The 12,924-nt window shown below is 37.3% G+C and overlaps 1 protein-coding gene across 3 annotated transcripts in view; it reads left to right on the top strand.

Annotated features, from left to right (window-relative positions):
- The window catches only part of dpy19l3 (dpy-19 like C-mannosyltransferase 3), a 64,640-nt gene that overhangs the window by 38,192 nt on the left and 13,524 nt on the right, over positions 1–12,924 (top strand). For all 3 annotated transcript variants that reach the window (XM_053616526.1, XM_053616523.1, XM_053616524.1), the window contains 2 exons: positions 520–576; positions 939–1,021. In XM_053616526.1, the coding sequence (XP_053472501.1) occupies positions 520–576; positions 939–1,021 (140 nt within the window). The remainder of the gene's footprint in view (positions 1–519; positions 577–938; positions 1,022–12,924) is intronic.

Genomic DNA, 12,924 nt, shown 5'->3' with positions numbered 1-12,924 from the left:
ACCCACCCACATTATTTTCCTTAAGCGTCAAATACTGCGACTTGCAGTGAGTGTCTTCTTTATTGTCATTACCCTGGAGTTTACAGCTTTGATTTAGAATATTATCAGTCAAGTAATCTTTTGAAGATCATCATTTTACCTTCTGTTCAGGGATTATTGTACTGAATACACTAATCCATAGCTTAGGGTATTTTTTTTTCGGTGTCCGAGAGGTCTCATGCTTGTATTATCAGATACCGCAGTAACATCCCCGCTCGGGAAGATAAGCAATTCAACCCGTGTAAATCTGAAACCTGACAAAATAAGGATATAGATCGTATCTCGGTGTGAAGGTGTATCTTGAGAGTTGCATTACTCTCTTGTGAGAGGAGATTGAGTTTCAGTGAATGTTTGTTTTCCACGGCAAAGCACCTGCATTTCAGATGTTCCCTCACTAGGTGGCAATGTAGTAACAACCTAAAACAAGACCTTATTTCCTTTCTTTCTTGCTGTGTGTTTACATGTTTGTGTTTTCCACAGCTAAAGTTGATCAGGTACTCCGTTCCGGTCGTGCTACTGGCGTTCCTTTATTACAAGGTGATATATTTGCAGCAGGTGATCATTTTTCTGTTTGCATATTGCGCTAATCTGCCTGGGCAGCAGGGTGGCAGGAAGTGCTTAGCTCAAACAGCCATGCATAGAAACTTGGAGGGAAAATGTTAGCCCTCTCCAAGCATTTATTTTTAAGAGGATTTTTGCCCCTGCTGGGTTAATTCTGCTCTGTCAACAGCGGAATTGCAATATGCAATCAAGCATAAAATGTGCAGTTGTGTGTGTGTGTGTGTGTGTGTGTGTGTGTGTGTGTGTGTGTGTGTGGGGTTTATAGTATTCCTAAACCTGTAGCATTATCTTTGAAGCATTCTGTCTTTCTCTCATGTGTGCATGCTTTTGTGCTCTAGTTCTGGCCCAAACTGACAGAAGAACTTTCAGAGCTGAGAGAATTTTTTGACCCGGACACTGTGGAGCTGATGACATGGATTAGGTAAGACACAAAAACGCATGATCACAGAATATTATATATAATCACAGAAGATGTTATAACAGAATGTGCTGCAAATTTAATAGAGAACTCCAAACACACTTCGTATTCGCTCGTGAAAAAAAACACACAGTGACACTTAATCACATACACACCTAACAACTCTGGCTACAAACTAGATAAAGGAGCAGAGTTTTTTGGACTGTTATTAGACTTTCTGGAGTTATTTGTTATTATTAGCTTTGTGGAGTGTGTTTAGACAGAGAGCAGATAAAACATATTTGGCCTGGAGTTCTTATTGCTCATGTATGTATGTTTGTGTGTTTGGGGGGGGGGGGGGATGGGGAGAGTAAGAAAGAGAGGGTAGAGTGTGAGATTTGACAGCACAGGACACAGGTTTTCTCGGTGCTAAGAAAATCCAATTTGTGTTGGGGATTAGAGTGTGGAGTTACCTTGACTGGTGCTGTGGTGCTAAGCCTTTTCTCCACGCTAATTACCCTGCTGATGAAAGAGTTAAGCGAGGGATCACTTTTCAGCAGTGCCGCTACTACTAAAGCTCTTTCTGTCTCAAATGTAGATTATCAATGATCTCTGTTCATTTGGGAAAATTGTCCTTGTGTGCGTGTGTGTGTGTGTGTGTGTGTGTGTTTGTGTGTGAGAGAGAGAGAGAGGGGAGTAAGCCGTTCCCCTACATCCTTGATTCCAAAATATGCTCCATATAAAGAATGCAGTGTTGATTGGGGAGCAGTGGATAAACAGTAAAACATGTGTGTATTTTTAGCTTCTTGTCATGCATTGTGAAAATATTGGAAATGAAGGCCGTGAATAAGCAGCACAAACAAGTAAACGGTGCATTTTGTTTTCCTGTTAGACAGACAGTGAAAACTGAAGCCAGTAAAAATGTATTCAAAATAGTTAATCGGCAACAAAGAGAGGAAAAACCTAGCTTTATGATAATCTCTTGCATGTCACATGGGCTGTCAGGATTTTATTCTAGTAATGGATGAATGGTGAAATGATGCTCAAGTTCTGTTATTTTGTCAAACCAGAACTTTTTGACATTTGCATGCAGATTTATTCTTGGAAAAATAGTGATAATGCAGGCGGCACAGTGGCGCAGTAGATAGCATTTCCATCTCATGGCAAACATGATTCCTGGTGTGTGCCTGAGCTTGGTTTACTCTCTATGTGGAGTTTTGTATGTTCCCGATGTGTTCATGTGGGTTTCCTTCAGGTTCTCTGGGAAAAACATGCCGGTATGTGGGTGGATTGGCAACTCTAAATACCCCTGTATGTGCGAATGTGCATGTTGCCCTGTGATGTATTGTATTCCTGCCCAGCATTCCCAGATGCTCCAGTCCCACCATGACCATGACCAGGATAAAGCAGTTACTGAAGATGAGTGAATGAATGAAAATAGTGATAATGCTTCAAGTGCAAAAGTAATACAACAGTGCTGACACCTGTACAAATTCATGTATACCTGTATGTCTGTAAATCACTATTGGACAATATTAATGATGTCACTGTAGATGGAAGCATAAAACAATCTAGATGGTGTTATTTAATTGAATCTAATATCGTCACAAATCCAAACTCTTTACGCCCATAATAGTGTCCACCTAGTGTAATGCAATTGTTGGTCACTGGTCTAGTGTTTACACTTTTAAATAAATGACTTCATTTAAGTGCAAAAGTTTGCACCCTGGAAGTTTTTTTTTTTTTTAATGGACAAAAAGTAAAATGTTTCTCTGTTTTACAGTTTTATTACGTTACAACTGAGATGCAGGTGTAACTACAAGCCTTCAAGCCATAACATAATGTAACATCGTCAGAAAAAAATTAGCTTGAAAAGGTAATTCTGATCTGAATGAGGCAGTTTGAAATCTGGTCTATGAGAGATCTTAGTATTACACCTCAGAGGATTGAAAAGCTGTTCAAATAGTATGAGAGAAGTTGGAGGCAGTTATAAAGGCAAAGGTCAGGCATACAGGTTATTAGAAAATACTTAGCGCACACTCGGACAGGGAGATGCAAACTTGGCAACTGATTTAATTTTTACATGATTAGTATATCCAAAAGTGTGCTCTTGGAATATGTTGTGATTATGAAGGAATTTGTGAAACCTAACACTCTACCACACGTCTTATTGGTATAAAATAAATGTAATTCCTTTTTCTTTTTATCCTAAGGGTGTGCAACCCTTTTGCACTCGACTGCATAAGTGTTGGTATTGAGTGTTACGTTAGGTGCAGTGTAACTATGCCTTTAGGTGTAAAACCTTCAACCACCCTTTCAAAGTTTTTAAAATGAAAGACTTCATCACTTATACTGCACAAAGTTATGTTGTAAAAGGCCTGTGGGGTTTGTTGCATATGTGGAAGCATGTGGAAGGTAAGGAGAAGTTTGAAAATAGGAATTGCTGAAAATAAGTGCTTTTAGAAGTCATCATAATGAATAATCATCATAATCATAATGAATAAGTTGCTATACATTTCACAGTATGCTATGGTGCAGAGCGTTTGTGCTATTTTACAGCTTGAGAACATGTTTTTAATAGAAGAGGTGCAATATTGAGAGAAAAACTATTACATGGAGAGTTATATTGAATTTATATTAGACACATTTTAATAGAGATTTAACATGTAGTCTCTATTAAAGTACCCCTGAAATTGAAATTGAGCTTTTTGTACCTGTCCCTTCGTGTTATTGAAAACATTATGATAGTATGACTAGAAGAAAAATAGTTTATAAATAGTATAGAAATATTTAATCACTTCCAGTAATATGTAATATGTCCACCTATGATGACAACACTAGTTGTGCCCATTGATGTTTTTGTTGTTGTAGTTTGTTTTTTTTTTAATCCCACTCCCACCATGGGATTAGATTTGTGCCAAAAGTGTTGAACATAAGTTTTCAAGAAAGCAATGTTTTGTTAATAGTTTTCTAATCTTCATTTTTGCTAATCATGCTTTATGAATGTGCTGCCAGAGTTTTTGTTTACGCTTCGCAAGTTTACTTTCACTATTCTGGCACAAACCTATTGTGTGGGCGGGGCTTAACTGTGATTTACCCCAATTAGCTAGTGAGATTTGGATGACAGCTCAAGTGGTCCAGCTGAGCCGGATAAGGAGGAAGTCGATGATGACCACGACGATGATGACGCTTTGTGCCGCTCCTGAGAGCTCATCTCGAAAAAATAGTCATATGAGACCTCAAATATTAATTACGGACTAATATACTGACTAGGTAAGTAAGTAATTGTGGCACTGAAGTCTCTACTTCACGGTCAGAGAGCTGTCAATCCATATCTCACTAGCCAATGAGAGTAAATCACTGTTAATCCTGCCCACACGTGAGATTTGTGCCAGAAACATTAACTAACGTTAATGAAAACTATTAATGAAGAATTCTGTTTATTTGAAGACAGAGTTCACTGTTTTCAGTTTCAGAGGTTTTTTTTTTTTTTACTTTCTCATTGTATGTTTTTGTTCGTTTCTTGAAAAGTTATGTTCAATACTTTTGATACAAGTCTAATCCCATACTCCCACATGCTCCCAAAAGAATTCTGCCCAATCCTGCCTGCTCCTGTGATTATTATCTTTTATTTACATGCCCACATATTTTCTAATTAACTTAGTTTGTTCTATTTCTCAAGATATGAACAAATTAGTAATTTACTGAAACAGTTACTGAAGATCAATGATTGAATGATCACAACGAACATGGTTGAACATGGCTTTTCTTTGTCCTGCAAGCTTCATATTTGTCTGCCCACTGCTGGGTCATTGGTCCCATTGCACACCTCTATAGTTTAGGGAATTGACAGGTTATATGAATAGGTTTGTGAGAAATATGGTATTATACTTGAAAATCCTTTTCGGGATCAAAACCGTGTACAAGCATTTGTTTAATTTTTTTCAGTGTGTTCATGTTGATGTGTGCACAGTTATTTTTACTTTTGCAAATAGAGCTGGAAATGAGTCATTAAACATAGACATGGAGTCTCTGTATTTACCCTTTTCCAGGCTTGAACTAGAAACTTGTCAACACAGCTCGGTTTTGCAGACATAACATGTTCACACACAAAGTTAGAGCTATGTATAAACAGACCAATGAAAAGAAATAAGACTTTTAAATCAAAGACAGGTTTGGGTGGGGGATCCAGGAGTGTTCAGACTGCAGCTGAAGCAGAATTAACACAGGAAAGAGGACATGCATGCCTTTCTTATTATTTTAGTTCTTCCCTCTGGGGAGGCAAGGAAGACATGCAAGGATTAGCTGTATGGACAGAGGAAATGATGACATACTTTATTTGCCAATTCAGACATCCTTCGTCACTGAGGTGTCATTTTAAATTGATGCCATTTATCGATGCTTTGTTTCAAGCTCTATCACCTGTCACTGAGCATAACAGATCTGCATGTACATGACAAGGTGTGATTACAAACTGAATTAAAATGAGATTTCTGCATTATCATGTATTACACAGAGACATTTCACAGATAGTCAAGTACATTTAATTCATCGTTAATCCAATTTTCATTTATATGCTTTCAAAATAATTGTGTATTATCCTATTATATTTTATTAGATTTTGTTGTATGTATTTATTGTATGATTTCTCAAATGCAGCCTTCACCTCAGAGATTATTAAAGAATTTATACCACCCTAAAGATGGTGGCTTTTAGTCGATATCCTAGTACCAAGATTAAGGTTGTTGCAGTTTGAAATTTTCACAGTATGATAACCTAGTTTAAAAATATAACAGTTTGACAGTATTGTCATATTAACAGACCATTTAAAATCATACAACCTGTTGGAGGCATTCAAAGGAAAATTTCTTATAATATCTTTGTGCATCCCTGTATATACACCCACATACTTCACATGATTTTTTTAATTGATGGAAATACACAAAGTTTTAGAATTTTAAAAGAATTAAAACAAAGAAAGGAAATATACAGTATACTAAATCTTCAATATTAAAGATTCTGCACTATTTCTAGGTCACTTTTTAAATGTAAGCAAATTTGTGATATTGACCATGTTGACTTTGTACTGCCATTGAATATGTATTCTGATGACACTACAGTGAATTTAATCTAACATGCATTGTCAGGGTTTACACAAATTTGTGGAATCCATGCCTGCTTGTGTCACTAATGCAGAAGGGGGGCATACCAAATACTAAGCAATTCTGAAAGTCACGTAAATATTTCCAAGATGTTATTGCTCATAATATAATTTTTATTATACAAGAGTTAGTTCTGGTGAGCTAATTTGATTGGACAAGCAGTGTTCCAAGCGAGCTGATGTTTAGTACATTTACATACATTTACATTTATTCATTTAGCAGACGCTTTTATCTAAAGCGACTTACAAATGAGAAAAATACAAGCAAAGCGATATATCAAGCAGAGAACAATACAAGTAGTACTACCCTACAAGGTCCATTAATTGAGTTCCAGAATAAGCAAAGTGCACAGAGTAGAGGTGTAAGTGCAAAATTTTTTATTTTTTTTTATTTTTTTTAATATATAAATGAGTTGGTTAGGTGTTCACGGAAGAGGTGGGTCTTTAGCTGTTTTTTGAAGATGGTGAGAGATTCTGCAGTCCGGATTGAGTACAACAGGACTGAGACACTTCACTGTTTGTATCCCTTTGCTTGTCTGTGTTTTCTATATAAAAATCCAATTCTAGCAATAGTTCATTATATTTCATTAAACTATTACTATACTGTGGGCTGTCAGTCAATCTCTGTTTTGCATTGCCAGTGCACAGCACTCTATCCATCTGTGGCTTCTTTGGGAACTATTTTAGCTGACAATAAAAATATACAAAATATTTGCTCAAAATGTGTCTGAAATGTCAGCTACTCAATATTCAATTCTTGTTTATAGAACTGCTTTATCAAAGCAATATCACACTCACAAACATGTACTGAATATCAGCACAGCTATTGTTACCTGCAGCACTAAGTCTGTGGTTGCAGTAGTATGATTTGCGGATTGCAAAATGTTTGGGTAGTCGCAGCCATGCACAAATGAGATGAGAACCACTGGAGTAAGGAACTTGATTAGGTAAAAAATTAATGGGCAGTCCGAAATAGACTGAAATGCACCAATGCTGAGGTTATGTGAAGAGCCATCTGATCATACTCTGTGACTAACCATGTAACCCTGGCACTGTAACAACCCTGCACAACATGAAAGACGTACGATCAAGGATGCATAAAGAACCCACTAATTGTAGAGAACCACAAAATAGGAAACAGGAAGTTAAGCATGATTTATGCATATTTATGACACAGATTTCTTATTTTACATACATTTTGGACCCAGATAGTGGATTAAATTTAATGCTATTTCTCCCCTCCTGAAGCTACGTTAATGATATGAGGAATGAATTGTGATTTGCATTTTTCCCCAGCATCATTAGCTTATGCATATTGTGGCACATGGTCATCAATCAGCCAGCCACACCTAGCTTTTCTTTTTTAGTACACTTATGGATGTGTTTAAGGTCTGTCTTGAATTGAGCTAAATTAAACTGAATTAAGTTCTTGTCAAGTCATAAAGCAAGAGAAAAAAAGTTATTTAATGAGGTCCAGACTTCTCATGAAATGCTGATGCTTTTGGGGCACCAGCTTGCTAACAGGCTTCATTAACTGCAGATATACTATCAGTAGTTACTCTCAGTAGAGCTGAAAAAGGCTTGCATAGTTCCTCTTTTTCCACATTAAGCAGATAATGGAAACACATCTGGAGTAAGGACTTTGTCAAGAGCTGATTCAGATTCTGTCTTTGTTGGATTTCTCACCCGATTCCGGCCTCTTCATGTTCGATAAAGGTTTGAAGCACTTTTTGGCATGGGAGAAGAGCTGCTCAAAGCCGTGAAGTCATGACCTGTGATGATCACACGCTAGGTTAACCGTTATCTGCAGCTAAAATTAAGGCATGTGTGTAAGAGTTCTGCATGAGCAGTGTATGACAGAGTGTAGTTTTTCTCTCTGAGCTTACCAAATATGGTGACACACCAAGCTTTTGTTTTGTTTTGTGTGTGTGTGTGTGTGTGTGTGTGTGTGTGTGTGAGAGAGAGAGAGAGAGAGAGAGAGAGAAAGAGAGAGAGAGAATGTTTCTCCTTAGTGTGAGTGATCCATGGCCTTTCACTCAGACTCCCTCTGTCCCACAGATCAGCACGTGGTCTTTGTCAGCATTGCAACGCTCTGTCATCAGAGTTAGTATTATCACTCCGAATGTCTGTCTGCCATGCAATTAATTTCCTCTCTATGGTTTTGTGATTTTTATACCACACGTCCTTTTGTCAGTGAGGAAAAACTGCATTCTTTCCAAATGTTGCCTTGTTTTGTAATAATGAAGACAAATTAGCCTTTTATTTCCTCTGAAGGGAAAAAAACTTTTGTAACCCTTTGGAGCATGGGTAATTTATGTTCTCTGAATGAACAAAAGACACTTTTCATTTATGCTTGCTGCAGTGTCTGTTTTGTTTTTTCTTCTACTGTGTTTTCTGCAGCCCTCCTTTTTGTCTTCCATTCTGGTTGTATGTTGCACAGTTTTCTTTTCAATTTAAAAGTAGTAGTGTAGCTGCGTCAGAAGAAACTTTGTTAACATGAAGCTCAAGTTCTTTCTTCAACTGTGGCTTGACTCACTTCCCTGGTTTTTATCAGCTCACAGATCATCTGGCCTGTCACACTTTACCATAATTCTTAGCTACTTTCTTTTTTAATTATGCAATTGTGGTATAATTAAACACGTTTTTTCGGGCACTTGTCACCCAATTTGCGGTTGTCGAATTGCTTATTTTAGACGGTGGCTGACATTCAAAAAGCTTTTTTTAGTTCATACCAAGTCACTTTCCCTCATCTGCAGATCAGTCACGTGGCATTTTAGTGGTTGTTCTCACCCAATTGATTAGATAATAATTGAACTGAATTTGAGCTTTAAAAAATATATTCTCCTCACTCTCACTGTCTATTTTTCTTTCTCTTTGTTGTGTCTTGCTGCCTGCCTCTGCCTCTCTCCACACACATTTGGTGGCCCCTGCTGACAAATCTCCAGCAGCTCTGTGCAGTTCAGAAATAGTTGGTTCAGGATCAAAGCTAAAAGGTTCACAAGGCAAGGCTATGAGCAAGGCCAACAGACTTCAGTGCTCTGTATCAAAAATGTAGGCGGTTAATGGTACATTTTTTGGCAGGGACAAGCACTTTTTGTGCCCACTTAGGGACACCTGCTTATTAATACAAATGCACTGCCTCTTAAAACAGCAAGCCATGTGCAACTCAATACAGAATGGTCAAGAGGTTTATCTGTTCTACCAAGCGTGTGTGGGCAAAACCCATGGCCTCGGTGACTTAGGTTCAAGCTTCTGTGAAACTGCAGTACAGCTAAGATACGCTCTCTAAAGTTTACATCAGAATGGTGCATTTGAAGCAAAAAAAAAAAAAAAAACTGTTCATTTTTTAATGAGTGAAGTCATACTTCTTCAAGTCCATAAAAACCTTTCTTTCTGACCATGGTGGACAACAGAATAGACGATGTCTCCTCTTGGAGCAGATGTCCACTCTATTTGGGTCACCTAAGAACAAATATGGAAGGCTCCATAGGACATGGAAAAAATGAGAAGAGAAAAAATAAGCATAGCTGATGAATCACATACTTGTATAGTGAAGAGGCCATCACCTGGCAGACCATGGTCAAGATGTAGATACAGCAAAGTAATTCAGGGGATACAAGCAAGCACTTGAAAGATACTATAGCGGAAGCGATTGACATGAAAAAAGGCCATAATTCATTGACTCTAGTTATTCATCAAGGCTTCTGTAGAAGATTCTGTCAACTGATACTTGATTTTTTATTTACTTCTTTTCCCATCTCAGGTTAGAGAATTGATTAGTGACATGGTTTCTTAAAAAACTTTTTCTGATGGGATGGAAAAATTGTTTAAAGAAGATTGAAAAGAACACTATACATTTATTCCCCACTTCAATTTCCATATGGATGTCTCAACTGTTCAGAGGTTGTGGCACTACTTAAATGTGGTAACATGAAGTGCCAGTGTGAAACAAAACAACCACAAACTAATCCCTAAGGGTTAAACATTAAAAGGTAACTATTGTTAACATTCTTCAATGTTAGTTGTTGTATGGACCTTTTGTAAGCATGGAATTTCATGTTGCTTGATTGGAGTTTCATTGTAGATTCACAAATTGTAGTTGAATTCCCTGATATAGTCATATCAGTTTGCAGGTTTATGGCGGATTAATGGCACACCTAACATAATTTTTAGCATAATTTTTCCACTGGATATCTTTTTGCTAATGATGTGTCCTTATTCAAATAAATGTTACAGCAGAATAATAAGACCTATACCATGCATCATCTCAAATTGGTTTGATAAACAAGAAACTGAGTATATTGGGAATTGGATGAAACAGCAGGTTCACAGCATGCATTAGGAATCTGCAGACACTACACAATGTTTTTCAGACAGCAGGAGCAATTTCCTAAAGCAAAGTTTTAATCGACTTGTTGAATCTTTGCCATGTACATTTCCGCAGGTAAATATAACACTTTTTTCTGGTACTAGAGCTGATCAAGTTGCCTCTAAGTATGTTAGAGTTTAATCAACTAATTCAGAGGAGTTGATTTGTTGGCGGTATTAATATTAGAGATACAATAATACTAAATTTCTCAGCCGATACCGATAGCTGATTATTCAGAGTGATATCAGCCGATACCGACTCTGCCTTTTATAGCTTTCAAATTAATAATAATTAATTCCACAATTCTGAAAGAAAATGCTTCACAGTAACTGGTAATAAACAGAAAACACATTACTCAAATTAACCTTAACACATGAACTAAATTCTGAAGATTAAAATAAGATTTCTTAACTTATTGAATGTTATTAATTCATATTAACATTGACTGAATTCTAAAAAACATCCTGTTATTCTCACATTCACTCACCACAAACAAAAGCATTTCTACTTCATCACTGAACATCAAACTAGTAATATATAATATCAACTTTTTTTAGTGATATTAACTCATATTAACATTAACTGGATATGAAACATACTAATCTACAAATATATTATTCTGTTCAATATGTATACCTTTTTTGTCAACTCATCTTCATTTAAATCTTTCAACCGTGTACTGGCGCTTTAATTCAGCGCAAGCAGCATGGCAAAAAAAAATTTTTTAACTCGGCGCCGAAAATCCCGTTTCACTGCTGCAGCATCCGGTGTAAAACCACTCATTTGTTAACATGCACACCGAAAAAAATAGGCACTGCTTCTGCTCTGCTGCAGCATGCGGTGTAAAATTTTTGCCGTGCAGAGCTTACAAACTGCAGTTTTGTGGTCATTGTCACCCAATTCAAAGTAATTCCACAAAAGAGACCTCTTCATTACACACAGCACGAATGCGATGTGTTTTCCCGCCCTCTATTGATTGACAAGATATAATCGGCCCTGATCATCGGATGTTTTTAAACTTGAAAAATTGCCTTTATCAGCCAATACCGATTATTGGCCGATGCCAATATATTGGAGCATCTCTAAATAATATCCAACATCCCGGTGGTAGAGAGTAAAGTCTGTCTTTTAGCCTTTTTACTCTGTCTCTCTTTCCATCACGTGGGCTGTACTGCCCTGCTTTGTCCACCTAACTGACATTGGAATGGATTTTCTGCTGGCTTTCTGCTGACTAACTAGAGAGCAATTGACTGATCTTAAGTTGTGTTATGTCCACCCACTACTAAACTCGTTTATCCTTTTAGCTTGAAAAAATTCTTCTGTAAATTTGAAATTTGTGTTTCATTTTGATTAGATACTATTTTTTTGACATTGTAACTAGACAATTTGCATTCCTGCTAAATTCTAATTGAGCCCCATTACAGCAAATTCATTCACTAATTCAACCCTGGTCAGAGTGGCAGTGGATCCAGAGCCTACCCTGGGAACACTGGGAGTGATGCTGTTTTTTGGGGAGAAAGGGTCTATGAATCATTGACATGGAAATTGTTGTCTCGTAGTTTTGAAGTATAGGCAGTGCAGGAATATAAATTTTTCGTAACCAATTTCTAATTTAAGACACTCTTTGGTGGTTTGTTGTTGCCACTCCAGCCTGCAGGACCACCTCATTTCCTCACTCTAGCTGAAGTCCTCTGCTAGATACCTTATCTCTTTTCTCCTCCTGCCCATGGCTTGTCCTTTCCATGGCTTTGTTACTATGGCATTCCCATCTCTTATGATTCCAACACATTAGGATTCCTTGATAACTTGCCAGCTGTAGTATTTTTTCCCAAGTCACTCTTCATAGAGCCAAGCTCGACCTCATCACACTCACTTTATCTACAGTTGTTGACTCTCTCTGCTACACCAAACACCCACTGCTCTTCTTTATACTCTGCCTCGAAACATCATTTGCATTAAACTTTGTAGACACTCTAATCTCTAATCCTCTCCAGCATCAATTCCTTTACCTGATAACACAGTTTCTCTACTTGACAATTCCCTCCAGGAACTTCACTTTTGACTCCTTCCTCTTCAGAATCAGAACATGTTTACTTTTTATCAGGTCGCGAGAACAGCCCAAAGTCTTGTTGCTTTTAATGTTTGGTGGTATAGCCTAGTATCTAAGTAGGCATCTTATCAAGTTATCACTTTTAAGTTGTCAGGAACGTCAAGCTCAAACGTATCAGTCAGCCATAATTATATGCATTTCTAGGCATCTCAGACCTCAAGAGTGTTTTTCCCCTTGTTTAGAGTTTTTCATTTACTCCTGAAGTTGCGTTTGATTATTTTAAGGTGTGGGTTTACATTCGCAGACCAGTATCCTATCTACAGATCACTGTGTGCACAATTATTAGG

The sequence above is a fragment of the Ictalurus furcatus genome, chromosome 27 (genome assembly GCF_023375685.1).
Source record: "Ictalurus furcatus strain D&B chromosome 27, Billie_1.0, whole genome shotgun sequence".
In the NCBI taxonomy this organism is placed as follows: Eukaryota; Metazoa; Chordata; class Actinopteri; order Siluriformes; family Ictaluridae; genus Ictalurus; species Ictalurus furcatus.
The sequence above is the reverse complement of the archived record's forward strand: the minus strand, read 5'-3'. Positions and strand labels throughout refer to the sequence as shown.